Raw genomic sequence first — 22,735 nt, forward strand, 5'->3', positions numbered from 1 at the left:
AGACATGGAAAACAATGTTGTAAAACATAAATATAAATGGAGCTCTTTTAGCAGTATTTTTATATGTAATTGCTGATTGCTTTCAACTTACAAGAGCGAAGCAAAAAAGTATATGAGTCCTTGCAGAAATGGTGACTGCTTATTGCTCACAGTCTACTCTGGCATGTTCATTCAGTATGCTGAGTCAGAAAAAAGCTTTTACTAATAGGATTTGATTAAAATAAATACTAATTGCCTATTGACAGTATCCTTGAACCACTTTTTCTTCAGAATTTAAAACAACAAAAAAAACCACCCACCTGATACACTAACAGATTTTCTCTTTAAGTATAATTTTGACCAGCATGGTAAATACATTTGTTCTTAGTTTCAGAAAGACAAAATTCTCCAATTTGGACTTATTTTCTGAGTGCTTTTACTACTGCATGGAGTTACAACAGGGTCCCAGCTACTTTCAAGACACTTCACTTGTTTCTGAATTGGGTGCTCAAACTGCAGTGAAGTGCTGGGCTTCATTTGTCTCTGATTTTTAGCAGCTGTGTTTGAATTCCGAGTTTGATTGACAATTATCTCACCTTGACAGAAGCTTAATTACTTGGGCTATGAAAAGACTCTTCACACTATGTTGTGATAAACAGTTACTTTTTTATCCCGCTTTTTGACATTAACTCTTACTTGTACCTGAAGAGCCATAGCTTCAATTTCTAAAATTAAGCCAAAAACATTAGATGGTTGTGGCTGGCATGACGCTTCACTGTCTAATAATGTTGCTCCTTGGATTGCCTATGCCAATGAAGCTTCAGCACAGATAAAATTCAAAATCAATTTTTTCCAAGAATTCTACTGAACAAGGATTGTTATAAACTCTGTTAATTTAGGATTAAAGGGAGAATGAAAAGCCAGCAATAACAGTCCTTTGACAGCAGTGGGGGATGAGTAATTGAAAATGTTCTCACTGCGGACTAATCAGAGTGTAATTGCCAAAGGGACCAATATTTCATTAACTGGAAAGGCAGTAAACTCAACCAGTCACAGTGCCAAAATATTGCAGTGCAGTTGAAGAATTTTATTGAACTAATCGATTTAATTGTTTTAAGTAATTCTGTTAGAAGAGTCATTATTAAGAAACATTATTCTCACTATAATTTTCTGAAACAAAAACTTTTTATGAGGCAAGTGATTTTCATTTCAAAAAAAAAAAAGATGAGACAGCGGTTCTCATCTAAAAGAGCAACAAAACTATCAGTACTTGATTTTGGATATCATCATGGATGATATGAAGCACCTTTATGAGTGGAGGGTACTTCAGCTATGTTTAGACTATCGTTAAAATTTTTGATGGCATTTTCTCTGAGTCAAAAAATTAGCTTTGTCCCATCTGCCCAATCTGGATACGATCAGCTAGGGAAGTCTGCCTCCTGCTTTTGCTCATCCGCCCTCTGCTCCTCTTTAGCTGTGAGGGAATGTTGTACAAGTGCTGTAGGTTATTTGCTAGCTCCAAAATCAGTTTAAATTGGAATACGCAGTCCTGGTTTACCTTCCAGTCCTCTACCTGCTTATTGCCACTTGCATCTCTCCCTTTGCCAATTGTTTGTGCAACCACATGGAGAGTGGGAACAGGGCAATGCTCTTGGTTAAAACCAGACCCTTTTTTTTTCTTTTTCTTTTTTTTCTCTCCCATATGTATTTATGACTATTTACAGTCAGTGGAGAAGCAAGAAGAGTAAAAACAGTGATTTGGTCATGGCTGGAAGATGTCACTGCCTCTTTTAGCATCAGCATTTACTTATGTTGACTTATGGGAGTTGTGGCACTACAGTGTTAACATCACTCCACCAGGATTCGAACCCAGCCAGCATCTCTGGAGAAAGAAACAGCAGCCGAGCTATGTTGGTCACTGGTTCCTTTCCTTTCCCAACAGTGTTTGAACTGATTGAAAAACCCATTTCATTGGCACTAGTTCTGATGCAATATCTCTTAAATTCAAAAGTGGAGGGACAATGTCGTATGTAACCCTAAATGGACTGGAAACATAGCATCCTGGCCATGACTGTGTAATCTTCCTGGGTCTGTGACAATGACAATAAATATTGACATCGCTATATAACCAAGCAAACTCTTTGGAAGGTTTTCATGCCACAACAAATGTTTAGTGTATTTCTAGCAACATCTCATTGTTTACTGACTCACAGACAATACTGACTGCGTAAGATTTGTAGACCAAGGTAATGTAATTCATTAGATCTAATGGCAGAATTTAGGAATGCATATTTCCAGACACCAGGTCCAAAAGGGAGAGCTTGTTAGTCTTTCAGATACAGTCCACAATCAAGGAGATAACAATGGTGACTGAGTTCCCATAAGGTGACTTTCACTGATTGCTATTTGTGTACAGAAAGATGCTTAGCAGGCATCTTGCCACCAAGCTGTGGAGCCAGTGTGGCTCAGGGGTCCAAAAAGCTCTGTTAAGTGCCTGGAAAGCCTCTCGGCCAAGATTCTGCACAAATTCTTTGCAGCTGCAACATACAAAAAAAAAGAGAGTTTCGTTACTGTTTCTTTATCACTGTTATTTTTAGCTATTACATATGTCTCCTGTGGCCTCTCGATCAAATGCCGTTATGCTAACACCCATACAGACAGGCAGTACAAAACTGTTACTAACTCACAATTTTAGGAAAAAATAGAGTTTAAAACTCATGAAATCTCATAAATTAGGACTGGGATTAATGAACGCATCTTCCCCGTGGAGTGCCTCTCAGGTTTAGGTGTGGTACTGAGAGGTGGAGGGCAATCTGCTGGGTCAGATACCGGCTACCATCATGTGAGGCTGTTGAACTCAGTGGATCAACGGCTTGATCAGAAAGTGCAAAACCTTGCAAAATTTTCACAGTTTGGTCAGAACAAAAGTATGTTTTACACAAGGTAGCAGGAGGGGTATAAAAACATGACAGTGTAATAAACATGTTTCAGCTAGTATAATAAACAGAATTTGGAGCTTTCAGTGCTGAGCCAAATTTCTCTTTTAAAAGAGGAAAAATACACAGCCAGGCATTGTCTCATATGACAAATGATAATAATGAGCAATAACAATAACATGAATCATTGCTATAAGTCATCTGGCGATTTTCAAATTTTTTTTAGAAACTCACAAAGCATTACAAGAAGTCACTACCATGGGGTAAGGAACACTATCAAGACATGTATGTGAAACTGACGAAGATTTTCTAGATATGAAATTTCAACAGAAAAAAAAAATAAGAACAAGAATGTTTCACATATAGTATGTTTTTGATCATTTTAACCCATTTTGTACACTTTTGTTATGTGGCTTTACTGTATCATTAATTCATTAAATAGATGATAAATGGCAGTGGGTTCTCCTTTATGGCCTACATGCTCCTTTGCTGCTTAGTCCTGAATGTACTTATGCCTGTGATGTCCAAGTGAAATGGAGATGTACTGCACCCCCAGTGTTGCAAATGGAGGACTGGGAATCAGACCCATTAAGGAGATTGAGACATTTTATTCTGAGCTGCTGTGGGTTTGTCTACAAGGTATATTTTGGGCAGACACGCATTGGAACTTTCAGTGCTCAAAGTCCAAACCATGGAACCCTTAGGAGCACAGCAGAGGAGAACTAAGGCTTTGTTAGGCTACAACTCCACCACATACTCATGTCTACATGCTGTGTTTCGAACAGATTCAGCAGATTGAACAGTGAAGAAACTTTGACTTTGTAGAGCCTGAGTTGTCCAAGTCCAGAGCTGCTCAGCCTTGCCCAGGTGATAGGTGCACCAGACAGGGCATTCAGTTTTATGTCCTGGACTAACTGTAGGGCACCTGGGGAGATCAGGACCAGGTGTACAGTCTTCCTCTGACTGCCAGAAAAGGTAAGAGTCTCACCCTCTACCAGACCAGGAATGTATTGGTTTCACATCTTTTTCATTCATTTTAATAAATAGGAAATCCTTGTAATCTGTCAACACCCATAGGTCTCTGAAGGCATGCTTTTCCTCTCTTATAAATATAAAACTTTTTAAGAGTGGTGCCTCATCCTGATTCCTTCTAAAGAGCTGACTCTGCTCTCAGGGTGTAAGTAATGTCGTTAAGTGCTGCAAAGCATTATACACTGCTCAGGCAGCACAAATAATAGTATTGCTCTCCCACAGAGTCTTCTAATGAAAGGGAAATATGATTGTTTTCATGGGCTGATTTTAATCGCATATAGGTTATATGAACACATTGTTATTTTTATTAAAAGAAAATGTGGTCACAAGACCCTAAAGATTACTGGTGAAACTAAGTTATCAGTGGCTTTTTTGCATGTTTCATAAAAAACATTGACTCCTAATGTAACAACAGACAGAATACAAATGGAAAAATCATGGTTAATAAAAACACAGTCAAGGACAGACTGGACAAATGCCTGTTAGGAAGAGCTGGAACACTTTTCCAGCTAGGTCAGTGGCCCAACAAAAGTGGTGCCCTGTCCCTCTGCCTGTCTCTTTTCCTTAGCTCACCATGCTACAACTGTGCTTGTGGCCTCAGTCAGGAAGGACCCAGGTCTTGCTAACCCTACTGTGTTCAGTGTCTTTCTGCTTCCAAGGAGAGCCTGTCTCTGCCCTCCATATCCCCATTAGATTGTTGCAGATAGCAATAATATCTCTCCTTAGCCTTCCTTTCTGCAGGCTGACCAAGCCAAGCTCCTCCAAGCCCCATTTTATGCCTTGCAGTCCACCACCATCTTGCTGCACTCCATTTTTGTAGCAGGGGAGGGCAAAACTCAACTGTGTCAGGTGGAGGGGAATAATCTTTTCCCTGCCCTTGTCCTGCTGGCTGCACTCTAGCTAATTCAATCCAGATGGTTTCATGAGAGTTCTTCCAAGCCTTCCCTCTGTGACCCTGAGGTGAGAAGTAGCGGTGGCCAGCTCTGCCATTCCAGCACATCATGCCAGCACATATGGAGGCATTTGAGAGCTGTACACTACTAAACAAATATGAGCTTCTCTGGCTGACTGGACATGAACAAAAACGTATGTATGTGTTGCCTATTAAATGATAAATGGTGAGCTCTCCCCAGCCTGTGTGACTGGAAGTGTGTTTATCTCATGGTAGATAACTGTGAACACATGCCATGGTGGACACGTCTGGTCATGCAATGGGACAAGCATTGGGCTACAGGGAAGAGGGAGCCACAAACAGGCTAGCATAGCAAGTTATCCTGCCGGAAGCCTTTCCTCACTAACATCTGAAGGACTTTCATGAGAGGTGGCAGCAGAGTTGGGAACCACCCGGACGAAATGTTCTGGCAAGTTGGATCTAAGCTGGGCTGCTTCTGATTAATTGCTCAGGATGCAGGGGTCATTGCAGCTGCTGCAAAAAACAGCCTGCTCAAATGAGGATGGGGACCAAAATATCAAACTAGGTTTAACTCCTTTACACCCAGCAGATCTGGACCTATGGGTTTTTCAGATCTTGAAAGAAGCCGAGGTCCCAAGGACACACCTCGTGCCCAGCTCTGGATGCTCCCAGGGCCCATGAATCTCAGCACCACTCACTGCCCAAGTCACAGGTGCCAAACCAGTGGTACCCTCAAGAGCCTGAAATCACTCACTCACATTTGTGCAGAACATGGCAGCAGCTGTGAGAAAGCACAGGCACTCTGTTAGTTACATGAAAGAGCAGTTCTCTACACTTAGCAAATAACACAGTGTAAAGAGACTGGATAAATTGCAATATATAACTCCAAATAATCAGGGATGTTAAGAAGACTTCTTATACATATCAGAAGCTAGCTAAAGTGATTTAACAACTCAGTATTCCTCAGTGAGGAATATTTTTATATTTAAAAACATATAAAACCATAGTATTTTATTGCATGTTATCAAGCAGAGGCTATTCACTAGCTAGTGAATTCATCATTCCTCTGCCCTGCAGCTTTGTTTGCTCAGCCTCGTTCCATGTAGAGAATGGACAATATGTTCTCTCTAGCACACATGGGCACTTTCAGAGCAAACAATAGACACAAGCTTGCAGTGAAAAATCTCCAGGTAGCCCCTGTCTTCACTCAGGGAAGGCTCAAAGCCAGGAATAATTGTCCTGACAGTGTGAGATGTTCCTGAATGTGTTCTGAAAATAATGGAGGGGGATCAGCACCACTGAAGTAATAATTTTTATGTGGGGTGTGGAACAGCAGAAGGCCTGGGGAAAATATCTAGAGAGGATGTTTTTGTCCCTTCATTACATCATTCAATTAGAAAGAAGGCAAAATGAATTTTGCATGGTAATTCCTTCTTCTAAATAGTATAAACAACACATAAACCCTTCCCAAAGCCAAGACTCATAGCATCAGCCTTCAAGTACCTGAACGGAGTGTATGAAAGAAGCTGGCTGGTGACCATAAGCCCCTTCTAGGTGTGCTGAATTGTTTCCTGCCTTGTTCCTGTCTCCGTCCATCGAGATCATTCAGACCCTAAGGCAAATTGTCTTCTTTCTTAGTCATTGCAGTGAAGTGCCTTTTGTCAGGTGTTATGAACCTGAACTTCTCTGTCTTTCCCTACTGCTTATAAATGATAGGCAACAATAAATACACTCTGCACTGGCAGGAATTGTTCCAACAGGGATACACAAATATCTTGTCCCATCTGTAGTCATGCTTAGTGTTTTAAGCACATTAAGTCAAAAAGCTTAATAATAAAGCAATTAAGATATTGTAAATTATAGCCATGATTCTGAAACTTGTATTTATTATAAGGAATTCTATTTCTTAAAATTAATTATTTGAGTTTTATTTAATATTTTATTTTAGCTCTTCCTCAGTTCACTGTAACCAGTTGCAAATGCAGCTTTTCATGCCTGCCCTGTGAAGGTCATTGCTGACAGGGAGACTGGAATAAAGTTGAGAATAAGAAGAAATTAGGGTTTTGCAAAGGAAAAACAGGATATTGCAACTTTTTTTTTCCAAACATACCAGCTGTTATGCTACAGAGAATTTAATACATTTACCAACTATCCTCAATTTTGTTTTGCGAAATTCATATGTATTATTATTTTTCAAGGGCACTTTGAGCTCTCTGTGGTAGTTATGTACTCAGAGTGTATTTGTGAAGATGAAAAGATTTCTCAAGCCAAAACATGCTGGTCTTTCACCAGAAAATCTCTTCCAGAAATCACTGGACTGTTGAAATGGTCCCTGTAAAAGGTGTTCTAACCCTTTGAAATGTAGATTTAGACCTATGTGTAGATGTGTGTGTAGGTTCTGGTGCTTTGAATGCAGGTGGTTTGTCAGCACCAGCTAACTTGTCTTCTAGTGTACTGCTGAAGAGCAGACAGCCACAACAAAATAGCAAAATACACTTCACTTTCCTCTACAGACTGGCTGCCTCAGTGACAAAGATGATGAGTGAAGAGTAACTAGACTAAACTCAGAGCTCCAACAAAATCTCCTGCAACCTAAGAAGACAGTCTTTGTGCAAGAAGAAAACATGGACAGACATAAGGATCTGGTGCCAAGAAGAAGGCAGTATGAGTCAGAGAGCAGCAGTTACTTCAAAACAGGCATCTTACCAATATTTTTGGGGGTTTCTGGGTGAGAGCAGGATTTCCTGTTTGTAGAAAACAGGAAAATGTTAATAAAACATTTAATACAACCTCACATTCTAAAAAACAAGACAGAAATGCAGTAAAAATGTGCTCAGTATTTTGGTAAAAGCACCTCCTGCACCTTCAGTAATCAATCTTATTTCACCCTGTAAAGCCTTTTTGCTGACCCAGGCTCCAGGCACAGGCAAAACAGCAGCTACAGTGGCAGCAGCACAGCCTGACCTACTCTGACAGAGCCCAGACACCAGAGCCAGACCACTGCATCCCAAGTGTGGGGTACAACAGCTGGGACAGGGGCAGGCAGCAGAGTGCACTGGACTCCCTGTCAGTACCCCTGTGGTCCCCATGTTTGAGGGCCCTAAGGTACCAAGCTCTGGGCCAGAACTTTGAGTTCACACAGTCAGACCAGCTCTTGATTGCCCTTTGACTCAGATGAGGACTTTGAACAATGGCTGGTAGGTTTTGCTCTGTAAAGAGCATTATAGTGTTCAGAATATGTGACCTGTTGAGGAAACAAATGTGAGAGGTTGTCTCTGGAGCACAAGGACCACTGAGCCCTATCTGATGGCACTGCCACCACTGCTACCTCAATTCCCTGCTGAAAACCTCTCTTTGATAAATACGGTTCTAGCTATTGAAGGGCACTATGCTAAGGTCAGGGCACTATGGGGAAACACTCCATGCTGAGCTGCAGGGTGCTCCATTGGCTCTGAGGTGACTATCAGAGCTTGTAGAATGGTCTCACAAATTAACAGAGAAAAATAAGACTTACTTAGCAAGTTTGGGGGGTTTTTATCCAAAAGTAGTACACTTGGCCTTTCTTTGAATGTACAATAGAAAATACTCTGGTTGCACAATATCTGTGGCAAGGACGTGTCTCACAGAAAGCTAATGCCAGGCATGGGTGTTGGGTATATCCCCAGGTTGTGCTTTCTTCTGCCCACTATTTCCAACATTTTAATGAAGAATTTAATCCTATTATTTGCCTGAGAACAAGAAAATATGTTTTCTTCCTTAAACTCGTGCACAACCTCAAGTAATCATAGCAAATGTTTTCTTTAGAAAGAATGAAATACAATACAGCCATGTTGAAGACAAGATAGAAAGGGCTCTGCAGTCCTAGGGTTATGATGTGTCTCCTTTCAGTCTGAAGACTGGACACTGACACTTGCTCTGCTGGGAGAGGTCTTTCCTGGTGAAATTTAAGCAGTACTTTCTAGTTAGGGATAAGCAGAAAGAAGTGACAATGTCGAGAAACCCCATCCCTGTTAATACAGCTGGCTTCTCATTTGCAGACAAAATCGACTACAAGCACGTGGATGATTTCTGCCAGGCCTGCCTGCCTGGATACCTTATGCTCCTTGGTATCTTTGGGGCATCAGGTGCTGGGACAGGGGCACTGCTGAGCACCATTGATCCTGATGACTCCATCCTTCTGTACACTGAAGAAAGACCCACCTAAGTATTTTGTTGTGGCTACAGAAATTATTGTGCCAAACTGCTTAGGCTTGATGGGTGTCAGACATCATAGACATTGATATCTGTGGCATTTGAAAAGGAAATGAACTCTAATCTTGATTATTATTTTTTTAATCAGCTTCAAAATATGCATCAGAAGTAATTTTCACAGCTGTTGCTGATTTGTTAGTACATCTGTCCTCAAATCTCCCTGCTGTTTGCTTTATAGTTTGCAATCTTATTTTCATTTGTTTAAAGAAATGTTTTTCTCTCCCCTGTTGTTACATGAGACATTCACATGTACAACAGCACAACAAAGAAACTGCCTATACCCACAGCCCTGTCAAGTGTTGTAGCAAACAGGTGCAAATGGAGCAGCACTGCCTTTCCCAGCCCCTCTTGCAGCTCTGCTCCTCTCACCCTAGAAATGGCACAAAATGTTGCCAAACTATGATTCTTTCAGGCAATTGAGAACTGCTTTAATTCATTAGGGAGACCTATTCTGCGTCATGTGCTCTAGAGGAGGAACCTGTTTCCCTCATTAGACCAGCTAACAAAATGGAAAATACAGGCAGTTTTCAAACTCAAAGTCCCTTTAACCAGTCTAAGCCCAAAAGTTTGCTCATTTTTCCAACTATGTGATAAGTTTAAAGCAAGACTGGACCTCAAGCTCTGAATTTTGCACTTCTTGTTCTTTGGACTATACTACTTTTGGAACTGTATGGCATGACAGACCTTACAATCAGTCTCATTTTCACAGGAATGCAGAACTGAGGGAGACAGAACTTATTTTTGTTAAACTATTTGTCTGAGTCTATATTGGAAGGAGGGTTTTTTTGGAGGGGAGGAACCATGAAACAGCACACCACAGCCAGTGCCATCAGCAAGCAGGCAGTCCTTCTAATGGAGGAGCAGGGTTGGGTTCCCACAGGTTGTCACCCAGCCTGAGCTAAAGTGGTCTGAAATGCTCCACGAAAAGAATTACATCCCCTAACTCACCTTCCTGCCTTCACAGTTGGGCCAGTCTGAGGGTTTTAACCACAAAGCCTTCACAGCAGGGCTGGAGGGTTGGTTGGGTTTTTTTAATTATGGTAATTTTGTAATTGGATAAAAAGCTGTGAATTCTACAGTATTACAGGCACATCACAAGTAATGAAATACTTCTCCACAGGTCTGTATTGCTGTTAACTAAATAACATTTGTGACTTGACACACACTTCTGCAGTTGCGATTATGGTAAATATTACAACTGGGAAATTAAGGTGCAGGTCGACCAGGCAGTTTGAAAAGCGCACACACCAAGTCCTGCCATGCACACCTCAGTGCAACTGCCAGATGTAGCTCTGTGGTTGCAGAGATAAGAACAATGTTTCTCTCAGGTCTTATTTTCAAGGCTTATTATTATCGTGCTATGCAAGTTTACTGCACATGGATCATTCAAATATCAAGACTGGGTAAAGCATTCTGTGTATCTACATTTTGTAATAGTGCTAAGCTCAGAGAGCAAATAGCTATGGTAACTGAGATGTTTGCCCTCACTGTGCTCCAATAAACTGATTTACCTTGCTGCTTTTTTTTTTTTTCCCCTTTTTTCTAAAAAAGAGCTGACGCAAGTTTGTCAAAGGGAGTTGTTGGATTGTAGCAGCTGTTGATTGGTTCATCTGATACACTCCCATTTGTCTTTAAATCACTGTCCAACTGCTCTAGGTTGCACATGAGCAAACTTTTCATCACAGGTGCAATTTCTAAAAGATATAACCTGCTTAGCAAGCAAGAGAAACTGCTTGACTCAGAGGTAAACCTAATACTTTTTTTCTTTGCAATATTTGATTGGTATATTTTAGACACTGGTCACATATTTAAAAACTGAGAATTAGAAATGTAATTAATCTGTAAATAGAAGTGCAATGTGAAGGATGGGCTCCTTAAGATTTACTGACATGATAATTTATGTTGGCAAGTACCTTTGATATTTCCTCAGGAATGAAATTTAGTCATTTGTTTTTTGTACAGCAAATCAAAACCTAAGCAACCAGAGAAGCAGCAAAAGATGTTCAAAACCGACCAGGCAATTAAGAAATTAACGCTTGCTTCCCTTTGCAGCCGTTAGCTAACTTCTGATATTTTTTTTTCAAGGTTCCTGATTTACTTAGCTAATGTTTCTCTAAATAAATGAATTTGCGAAAGCAGACTTTGCATTTTAATTGTTTATTTCAGAGTAACAATACTTATTTCATTTTGAAATAGCTGCACAGACAATAATATTATAAACTCACTGACATAAAGATAAAGAATCTGGCAAAATCTGCTAAGTAAGATACCATGGCAGAGCTTACAAATCTTGATACTGCAAAAGCTATGGACATGTTAATCATATTTGTTACCTGGCATTATTTGCCTAATGGTTCCCCATTCTCCCGATGTCCTAACTGCAGACTGGACAGAAGCCAATATCGCTGTGAAATCAGGTGCCAAAAATTTTGGCATTTCCTGAGTCATTTCTGAAAACAGTTATTTAATAGAAGATCCAGAACAGTACCCTATATTAAAAACTAGTTCTACAGAGATAAATAACTTTCCTTTAGTAGTAATAGGCTAATCTCTTCTGCAACCAGTGTTTCCATTTTAATGCTGTACTTTAAGAAAAATCTTTTCTGATTAGCTAAATACCTCAGGAGGCAGCAAAACCATGGGTTGTATTGAAGCCAAGTTTAGGGCAAACTATAGAGCTAAGCGATTTCTCTGGTATGTAAACACAAGGGGGAAATGTACTGACTTCAACTAAAATGAAGGGAAAAGTAGTGGAGAGCTCTTTGGTTGCTTCCAAACTTACAAAATTCCTCTCTACGGAAAGGAATCTGGGCAGATCACAATGGGTTTGGATGCCTGAAACAGACTTCAGGCACCACATTCAGAACTTTGAAGCACGAGGTGCCAAATCTGAGGGAAGCTAAAGCAGATGAACTTTGGGTTTCTCCTCCGATATCATGTGCAAACTTCTGGCATGGCCCAGGCCTGCCTGACCTTGGTGGCTGTGCCCTGTCACACCATCACTGCCCTGGTCCCTGGCCATCACCCAGCAGCAGCGGTTTGGCTGCCATGAACCCCTGTAAGGGTACAACTGAGCACCAGTCTGCCAGGCCTGGTGGTGGGCTTGAACATGGCACAGCGGGCAGCTGTAGCATTTTATTTTAAACACAGTCAGTCAGTGCATTCCCATTTTTCTGAATAATATCTCGCATGTCAAGCAGCGAGCCAAAAGTTGCTGGGCTACCTCATTTCCTCCTCAGGAGAAGGGGTGAAAGCTCTGCCCCTTGTATGTATTCATGGGGAGTTGACACCACCTCAACATCCCTTCAAGCCCTTTGGTATGTGCAGTGTTAGGAACCTGCAGATATTGATTTCTTCCAACTAACTACCAGCTCTGCCAAGTTCTGCTGAAGTTTAAAGGTTGTAATTACAGTTATTAATGTTTCTAGGATTCAAATTTAATACCAAGACTGTTTCACAGGTCTCATACTGGGCACATTTATGCCATTGGTTTTCAGCTCATGGTTGCAGACCCCTTGAGGTCTACCAACCACACCCTAAAAAGTGACAACCGTAAGAAACGAGGTTGTCAACAGGCTTAATTTTGCCATCTGAGGCTTTGCACCTTCAGAAGAAGACTTTTAGGAATTAAAAAATTGAAAAAAAAAAAAAATCAATGCTTTATGCAGCAATTCCATAGCCTCTTGAGATAATGCCCATAAATCAGATCACTTGTGTAAATGTTTGACAGGACAATGTCCAGGTTATTCTTATGCTGTAACACATATTTTCAGTCAATTTTTGCTCCTATTTCCAAATCATGTTTGCTGTATTACGCAGACTTTCCTCCCCAGTCTAATCTCCATGTAACTTAACTGCTGGCAACTTTTTTGCTTACTTTACCACTGTTTCCTGACTCTTTGAAGATCTGTATTTTTGGATCACCACTTCTGGAAAAGATGTTTCTCTGACAAGTGTTAGGCAGTGCACACAGTGAAGATTTCACCCTTTACTAGAACAGGGCTAAGTGCTGTCAGATTTGTATGCCTAACTTTTACATCACAGATTAAAAATAAACATCAGGAATTGGAAGGACGCTGTTCTTCAGACAGAGCAGCGTCTCTGTTTGGAGACAGTTCTGTGAATGAAACCACAGTTAGGAGGGCTCTGTTGTTTTGGGGTTTTTTTATTATTATTATTATTTGTCTCCTGGAGTTATTCATATCCCAAGAGGGCAGAACTCCAGCCGCTGGAATGTGAGTGCCGGTGGCTCTGCCGCTGTGCCCAAATCCCTCGTCCCCTCACGCGCACTCCCCGTGTGGCAACAGAAAGGAGTTAACACAGTCGGTCTCTCTGGTAGGAAATCTCCTAATGCACTGTGATATTATTGCTTTGCTTTTTCAGTTGTCTGATCTGGGTGAATGTTTTTAGTAAGAAGCAAGGGAGCTGACTTTCATGTCTGGCCTGGGGTCAGTTTTAGCCTCCAGATTGGTATTTAAAGTCTATATTTGCATTTCAAGAACCTGCATTCTAACATTTTGCCATTACAATTATGTTTGTAGACATTCTTAAGATCAGCATGTGATCAGTTAACAGGGCACAGTGAAGGTCTGGTCACCGAGCGAGTACCTATACATCTATAAATGCAAAATCAAGAAAAAAGCTATTAAATAATTGCAGGTTTAGTGCTATAAAGAGCCAGGCATAGTAATTTTTTGCTGTGGTGTTTTCTGATACTGTTATTATGCAGTGCTGGGCTGCATTTAGCATGTGATATTTATGAAAAATATAATGGTTCCATCCAGTGTGCCTGATTGCAAGGTAGCAGGTGAAGTGCCAGGAATCTGCAACCCCAGCCCCAGGTGTGCCAGCAGTGTGCCACATGGTCTGTGCTCGCTCCCTTCACCGGTGTGCCCCTTTGTCTCCTCAGCTGCGAAAAGGAGATGTAAAATGCATCAAGTAATAGTTTTGGAAGTGAAAGGTCTCGTAAAACTGTAACATTCCTTATACAATGTTTTCCTCTTGAAGGTGGGAATGAGCAAATGAATGTGAATGTGTAACTGCAGATAAGACTGTAACATAAAGCTGCCGAAATCCTGGAGGTGAAGTCCTCTTTGCAGCTTCAGTTTGGACAGTTCCCTTTGGTCCATATAGAGTTGAGCATTTATTCATATGATTTTCAAAAGGCAGGAATATTACTAGTAAGGGTAAAGATAGCCATATCCATGCACTCATCCTGTGTGAGACAGAGCTTCTTGTCACGGGAAAACTAAGAATTAAACATAGATATACTGAAAAAAAAGAGACTGCTATACCAGAATTGCACCTTCTAATTATTAAAGAGGTGACCACACAGAGTTGCTCACCTCTGTCAGATCCCAAAGAAAGGGACAAATCTTCAAAACATGTAAATCTGTGATAACATTAATCTTACAACAAATGATTCAAAGCCCTGAGCATGTCCCTTAAGGGTATGTATGTTTTGAAGCAGTGGTAAGAAAACCCCCATATACTTCCTTCATTTCTAACACCAAATACTTCTGCATCACCATCCCCTAGAAATTCAAAAACAAAACTTCAAGAAATTATTTTCTGTTGGCTTTGTGGTTTTGCTGGATGCTAGACACTTACTGCACATCCCATGGCCCCCGCATTCTTCACCATTTGAAGGGAGACAGAAGGACCAAGTGCTGGCATATAAAGCGACATTGTGCTCACCCAGAATTTTCCCAGTCTGCAACTGTTTCCCTTCTTAATGCTATTACAAAGAACAAACACAAACCAAATAATTCACACTGGTTTATCTAATTTGTAGAAAACTCTAATGAGTTCTGTTGTTTTTCGTTTGCAGAACAGAGTGTTCTGGCAGTCCCTGCATGGTAGAAAGGACCTGCAAGCAGGCAGCACAGTGCTGTTTACCCTGAGGAAGTGAGTCTGTGTGTGCTGGAAAGCACTGACCACTCTAATGGATCGCATGGAGCTGCAAAAAGTCAACATCGAACTCGATGATCAGAGCAACAGTGGAGAAAGCCTTGAAGACAACTACACAGAGCTGGTTGATTTGGAAAAGGCTGCAATTAGGAGGTAAGCATTTAAGTGGGAAGGCTGTTCTGTTAAGGCTAGAAAGCAGTAATCATGAAACAAGCTTCACTATTGGCATCAAAACATTTCCTAGGTAATATATTGAAATTAGTATGATTGTTTACTTATTGTTTTCCCACAGCACCGACCCTCCCTGCTCGGTTCTGTGGAGGATGGTGTGCCCAGCACGGCTTGGGCCGCCCAGGCTCCCCTTGCTGGCCACTGCCTGAGGTGACCTCTGCAGGGCTGAGCACCCACTTGGCAACTTCCAACCACTCTAATCGGATAGTACACATGAAATTAATACACTCTCTGGGCAGTGCAACCTGAGCACCCTGCCTCTATGCTTCACCCGGAGGGGGAGGAGGAATGTTTTCCAAGAAGGGTGTGGAGGGCAGGAGCTCCATGCTCCTGTGGGGACAGCCTGCACTCAGGCATCTCCAGCAGGACTCGACATAGAACCAGCACTTGGGTGGCCTGAAGTGAACATCTCAAAAACAGCCATCACCCTCCAGCTCTCAGCTTGCTGACCCTCCCCAGCACGTATCTCCAACAGGGCAGTTGCAAGTTCCTTGGATGTGAAGTATGTGCTCAACTTTAGCACATTGCTGGCAATAAGGAATTGTTACTTTCCAACATCTGCAGTCAGATATAATTTGAAGATTACTGGTTTTAGAACAAAATTCCAAGGCAAAACAGAGATTTATTAAACATGTCATTGGATATGAGCCTCTTACAGGAGAAAAGAGGGGTTTTTTAATGAAGAACAATTAAATATTTATTTCAATGTCAAATGAAATTTTCCATTAATGACACAAGGCACTGTTTGAAGATAACGTGTGTCATAAACCCTATATATATTTTTTCTTATTTTTCTTTGTGTTCAGTCCATTTACCAGTGACGATGCAGAAAGTCAGAAGTTCCTTACAAATGGATATCTGGGTAAAAAGAAATTGGAAGAATATAATGAAGAATATGTAAGTTTTATCCTTTTTTAAGTGTAGTAACAAAATAAATATTACTGACCTGAATTTTTTTCCAAAAGTTTCAGTAAATAAGCTACTCTGGAGCTTGATCAGCATAATATTGGCTTAGGAAGAGTAAACACATTTTTAACAGTCAGTGCAGCAAACTCTTTCTGCTGTTTAGCAAGTAAACTGGGTCTTTACTTCACAAGTAATCAGAAGAATTCCCCAGATTATACTTGGACTTCAGTAACACCTGATCATCTCACCAGAGATGCTCAGCCATGGTGGGTCTGCATCCATTTTTCTGACAGGAGATTTGGTTCAGGGGAACTTTGTTGCTCCTGTATCAAGGTAGAGCTGGGCCTTAGTGTGTGCGTGCTTGTATTGTTTGTTTACAGCATCTGTGCAAATGAATCCACATCCAGATGCATTTCTTTAAAGAAAAGACTTTCATGTTTGGCTTTATAATGCTGAACATTACACACTCAGCATGCCTCCAACTTTTTAAACAACTCCATGTGCAAAGGGAAACACAGCACCAGTTCCTGGAGTGTGCATGTGGGTACTTCTCTGCTCAGGATTTAACTTTATTCAAAGTTTTCATGAACTGGGTGCAAAGAAAAGCATTGTTTTACTGGTCACATTATAGGCTTTATTAGGATTGAACAAACAAAAACTATATTATTTGTGATTGGAAGCTAAAATTAAGAGCCATATTGTCCCCATTTCCTTTCCACTTGGTGGCAGATGTGACTCCCTCACACCCCATCCCTCTCCTCCAAGTTTTTTGCCCATTCCCACTCTTCTGCCTCCATCCTGAGCCACATAGCACTTCTTCTCCTGCCCAGACACACTTTTAGCTCCCCAAGAAGCACATCCTACTTGGAGAAAAACTAAAAAAATAGATGGATTCATTTTTAAAAGCATCTGAATTGCTAAATCTATAATTAGGAAAACCACTAGATAAGAGCATGTATTTCTATAGAGGCTGGCCAACACAGCTGGTTGTAGCTGTGTCACATCAGTCACCTGTCAGGGATGTAAACCTCCCACCCGGTGAGACAAGGGGAGAGCGGGAAGAGGGAAACATCTACCAGCACAACTGGCCTTGGCGGTGAAAGAGACTCCTATGGTAGCAAGTGTCTGTGGGCTCAGGAACCTTGATAAGGCTCCACCTCTAAGGATCAAGGGAGCAATATGGGGAAAATCAACAATGAGGATCATAATTATGCAAATTGATTGCCATTTTATGTTCTTGATCCCAACAGCATCTGGGCAGAGCTTCCTTTGGAATGTCCTCATTCAATCTCAGCAATGCCATTATGGGCAGCGGCATATTAGGGCTTTCCTATGCCATGGCCAACACAGGAATTATCCTTTTCATGTAAGTACATAGAAAGAAAAGCAAATATAATATAAGGAGTGAGCTGGAGCTAGAGTTTTTGTGGTTATACAGGTATGTTAAGCTTGTTTTTTTAGCTGAAAAGTTTTGTAAGATCATCTGCAATAAAAACTTTTTAGCTGCACCACAAGGAAATGTCCAATGTCCACTGCTGACAAACCTCTTATTTTTTTTTTTTAATTTTAGCCCTATTTTGTATCAGGAACACAACTGTGAATTGACACTGTGCAGTAAAAGAATAGAGGGGAAGAACAGTATACTGGTCCTAAAATAAGAAAAGCAGTCTTCCTGGTTCAGTACAGGAATTCAACAAGGAAAATAAATCACTCATAAAGTATATAATTACATCATCCCAACAATCTAATCACTATGTAGAAATGGAAGAAGAATATTTAATATAAGTCTGAAATAGCAGCATGCTTTGAATGTAAGGACATTCACAGACTTATTCAGATTTCATATTGCTCCCTCAAGTCTATTTGTACTCAATATGCACCCGTGACAGCAGCAGTATGTGGCTGACATTCAGTATCTATACAAAATGGGGTTTGATTGACAGCAACAGAGAGCCATGTTAAGTTTTTTGATCTATGGATAACTTTGCAAAAATGAGAGAGACTATACAAGAAAAAAAAAAGAGACGGTTATCTTTTTTTAATAATTAGTTTCAGTTTTAACTGAAGCCTTAATTTTAATACCCCATGAGGCTGGAATAAAGCCTGACAGCACTGTATGACAACAGGCCATTGTTTCATATTACTGAAATCTAACAAACATTTAAATCAGGTTACCTGGCCATCTTTGTGTGGCTTCTTTTTTCTGGAGATCATGTAACTACAACAGCAACAGCATTTGAAATGCTACTTGTAGCTTCCAGTTACCAAGAGACACCTCATGTTTCACCACCAGAAATTTTAACTGAAAATTAATTGTAGATGCAAATGCTGTTCTGGATAATTGTGTCCCAGCACCTGCATTCAAATGGTTTAGATACAGTATTTGTGGATACAGAAACAAAAGAAAATTCTAAAATCGACTGCATTAGAGTCTGAAAAACGTAGGAATTTTTTCCTCCAACTTTCTCTGAGCATTTTTTCTAATCAGTATGGCCAGAAATAACTGGAAAGAAAATTGTAATACATCAATGCTTACTAGGGGAAAAAAAATACCTGCGTAAAATATTTAAGTGTCTGTTCATACACACAAGTGGCTAAAAAAATCTGAAATAAGCCTAATGACATTAGCACTGTTGGCAGTGCTAAAGCAAGGAGTAATGATAAAGCAACCCTATGGAGTCTTAAACAGGATAAACAAAGGATGTCTCTACCCCGTGGCCCATTTTATTTTCTGTCCTGCCTCCATACTTTCTGCATGAGAACATTTTCCCTCCTGGTAGAGGAAGGAGTTTTATTTAAAAGTGCAAAACTGTGTGGGGATACTGTAACCTCCATGGCATGCATCCACTTGCCAAAGGTTCCTCTGTTTTCACAGATCATGATGTTAGCATTAGCAGGACAGAAAAATCCCATCTACTAAATGGAAACTGCTGGACATGAATTCTAATTTAGACGATGCTGGCAGCATTGTCTAAATTTTTGTAATTTCCTCTTCTCATGTTGCCCAAGTGCTGTTGCTCTCGTGCTCAAAGATCTTTTACAAGGTGAAGGTGGAAGGAGGTGTCCTAAAACTCAGAAGCTCTCCAGAAGTTCCCATTACATCATCTTCTCCCATGGGTGAGGTTTGCAGTGGCACTTAGAACACATTAGAGCATCTTTTCTGCTGCCTGGTGTGTTCTAACAAGTGCAATCAGGATGGCTTCAGTTTACGACACCCTGTGTGTCAGGACATGGAAACCATGTCTCTGAATAGCAGCCACACAGGTGCCTCTCATCAAGAAAGGTGCTATCTTAACAGGATACACTGCAGCCTCAGAAATTATCCTCCCTTGCCATATTGCATGAGTCCACAGCATAAAAGACAATCCCACTTAAATAAATCCTGTGTAGTTGTCTGTATCTCTTGGAGAAATAAATTTGAGAGAGACATGGTGGTCTGGTGACCATCATATGGCCCAAGGCCCTATGCCTTCTGTTAGGCTGTAGCTCATTTATGAACTTGTCTGCCAGTGTCTCCCATATCTATACCAAACTGCGTGTTCAGTGGACTGGAAGGTGTGGGCACAACCTCCTGTTCAGCCATGGAGTAGGGCACATCAGTATTTCCTAGCTCTGTCATGTTATCATTGCGCACCCTTCCACACCAACACTTGTTCAGGCTGATGACAAGACAGTTATGGTAGTAACTGCCCATGGTGTTGTGCCCTGAAAATGTCATACAAAGCTACATTTTTCACCAGCAGTTAACAAGATCAGACAGCTGAAATCATATAGGATGCAAATGTGTGGAAGGAATATGGCAGTAATCAGAATTAATGAATTCAGGCACCAGTACCTTCAAGCAGACTAGACTAAAAGAGTAACCTGCAAGAGCTCCAAGAGCAGGTTTTCCAATGTCATATCATGCTTTAACATTATGCAATATTTCTAATTTACTTTGCAAAGTGGGCATCGCAAGCTAAGCTCCACAACTTCACGGTGACATGGCAGTATCCAAAAGTAGTGACTAGCCAGGAGCTGGCAGTGAAGTTTTCACAGTCATGGTTTGCTTTTTTTTTTTTTAATAGCTCTGAGTAAGGATATAGATTAAAATGAGAGGTCAGTGACCAGTTAAAAGACCAAAGACCTGACTCTTGCATAGAAATACATTTGCTTTAGTAGCATCTTGTTAAGACATCCTTGTGGAATAACAAAAATTGGCACCTACCTGGGCTTAAATAAGCCTTGAGGGTCTTGTGGAGTGTATAAGGTGCAACCACACTTAAAATTAAGCTACAGTTGACACTTAGTTCTGCATTCAGCACTAGGACTCCAAAGTACAGACTTGGTGAAAACTATTTACACATTGAACTTCATGAGAATGAGTACATTCAAACTAACTGAGTGTCTCTGATGTCCTGCTTGGGATTCTGATTTCTGCTTTGCCTTGCAGAGTTCTGCTGCTCAGCGTAGCAATAATGTCACTCTACTCAGTCCACCTCTTACTGAAGATATCAAAAGAAGGAGGTATGAGGATCAGGCTGTGACTAAGGTTCTCTACTGCATGCATGTATTTTACCTTGGAATGCAATTAATCAAGTATGTCCAATGCAGTGGCTCATGTTTCTTTTTGTGTTGCTTCTTTTTTTTTTTTTTTCCACCAGGATCACTAATATATGAAAAACTGGGAGAAAAGGCATTTGGCTGGCCTGGGAAGTGTGGTGTTTTCATTTCTGTTACAATGCAAAACATTGGAGGTAAGGGGAAAAAGTTTCATAGAAAAAAGTTTTCCAGCTTAAGAAGCTTCCTACGGAATATAAGTGCTTTCTCTCCTCTGTTGGGCTAAAGGGCATCAGAGATGGGGCAGGTACAGTATACACTAAATAGTAATAAGGAAGGACAGGAGAAGTTCACCTTGCCTTGATTCAGCTATGTGACATTTCAGTGCCTGGTGAAAGCTCGTTGCCTGGAATCTCCCCATGACTGTGAAGTGATGGCTTAAACGGCTTGGCTGACTCTGCCCAAGGAGTTGGCCATTTCTCTTCATTGACTACAACTCAGACTAAATATCATCTGCTTTAACTTAGAAAAGATGAATACTGCATAAAAGGAAAAGCACATCATTCTGATTTCTCCATAAAATAAAGGAGCTCATTTTCCAGCTGAATTCTAGAGAATTCCAGCAATTTTTTGTTTGAATTCATTTTCTGCTTGAAACGACAGTTGGGTTGTGATCTCTCTAAGATGCAAAGTGTTTAAGAGTGACTGTTTAAAGTATTAATCCACAAAAAACACTTTCTGTATCTATCAAATAATCTCCATCCTCTCAGAATAGGAGACTGCTCCCAACATAAACAGTAGGGGTAGGAATGCACCTTCATGCAACAAAGACTATTTCCTTTTTATAACTTGGGAGAAGCCTTTTAGGAAACTGGAGAACATCATATCTGAAAACTCAGGGGAGCTTTTACTTTTTCCAGATTTCTTAAGGAGAGGTAGTTGAAATACAAATTAAATGTGTCAGGGGTCCATTAAATGTATGTAGATTATTTTGTGATTTCTCTCTTGGAACTTGGTATGTGTTGCAAATCTCCGATGACAACTTTGCTACCCAGACAGAGGGGGTTCATCTCTCTACTGCAAGAGACTTTTTGATCTTGTTCATGAGGGATCCTATTCCATGGCCTTCCTTTCCTTCCTCAAGCCTGGATATCAAATATGGCTGAATTCAGGAAGGAAGTATACTTCCCTGTTGGAGAGGAATAACTGTTCATCTAGTCCAGTGGTTTTCAGCCTCCTATCTAGATTGATCCATAGTCTCCAGAGACCTCTCTGTGGTCAAAGTAAAATAGCTGAAAAAAGTATGCCTTCTGGCAGTACATTTAAATGAGATGTATAGAAATCCACCCTTCCATCAGGAATCTTGACAACCAGGATTTGGGGTATTTTTATACAAGGAGTAGAGTATTGGAAGAAAGAAGCTGAAAACAGAAAGGGTAAAGTAGATGAAGATATTTAGAGACAGTAACAATTACAAAACTACAAGAACAGAACATGGATGGACAGTGTCCATTGCAAAACCAACATCTACAACAGAAGAGCAAAAGGAAAAGTTAAGAGTGTAAATTTCATCAGAACAGTGATTTGAGCAGGCAGTTAATTCGGTAATACCTGTATTGTATTCTAATACTGAATGCTAGATGTCCTTCAGGACAGTCTTATAACAATATCAAGGAAACACCATCTATTAAGTCATACTGTTATTTGAACAAAACTTCTTTATTTTAGCAAAAACTGGTTTCCCAAAACAATATATTTTTCATGCAGCATAAAAGTTTTTTAAAACATATTATTTTTGTTGGACACTGTTTTCTCTGAAAGTGTTTATTTGTTGTTGTTTTTTGGTTTTTTTGTTTCTTTTCAGCAATGTCAAGCTACCTCTTTATTATTAAATATGAACTTCCTGAAGTGATCAGAGCATTCATGAAACTTGAGGAGAGTTCTGGGTAGGTACTTTTGCCTAACCTGAACCTCAGAGGAAAATTTTTCTCTTTCATGTCAACGATAATGTTTGTTGTTTTTTATTCCTCCTCTTTAG

The 22,735-nt window shown here is 40.4% G+C and overlaps 1 protein-coding gene and 1 long non-coding RNA gene across 4 annotated transcripts in view; one reads left to right on the top strand and one right to left on the bottom strand.

Annotated features, from left to right (window-relative positions):
* Nucleotides 1-22,735, bottom strand: part of LOC110357002 (uncharacterized) — a 76,650-nt gene that overhangs the window by 45,240 nt on the left and 8,675 nt on the right. The window lies entirely within an intron of this gene.
* SLC38A4 (solute carrier family 38 member 4) overlaps nt 1-22,735 on the top strand; it is a 33,255-nt gene that overhangs the window by 586 nt on the left and 9,934 nt on the right. Inside the window, exons 1-7 of one of the 3 annotated variants that reach the window (XM_065048597.1) lie at nt 10,716-10,855; nt 14,942-15,174; nt 16,059-16,149; nt 17,409-17,524; nt 20,591-20,664; nt 20,802-20,894; nt 22,562-22,643. In XM_065048597.1, the coding sequence (XP_064904669.1) occupies nt 15,056-15,174; nt 16,059-16,149; nt 17,409-17,524; nt 20,591-20,664; nt 20,802-20,894; nt 22,562-22,643 (575 nt within the window). In that variant the 5' untranslated portion in view covers nt 10,716-10,855; nt 14,942-15,055. Of the gene's footprint in view, nt 1-10,715; nt 10,856-13,299; nt 13,447-14,941; nt 15,175-16,058; nt 16,150-17,408; nt 17,525-20,590; nt 20,665-20,801; nt 20,895-22,561; nt 22,644-22,735 lie in introns of those variants that run through there. The other 2 variants (XM_065048599.1, XM_065048598.1) reach the window with 2 other exon arrangements.

Source organism: Columba livia, chromosome 1, assembly GCF_036013475.1.
Source record: "Columba livia isolate bColLiv1 breed racing homer chromosome 1, bColLiv1.pat.W.v2, whole genome shotgun sequence".
Taxonomy (NCBI): domain Eukaryota; kingdom Metazoa; phylum Chordata; class Aves; order Columbiformes; family Columbidae; genus Columba; species Columba livia.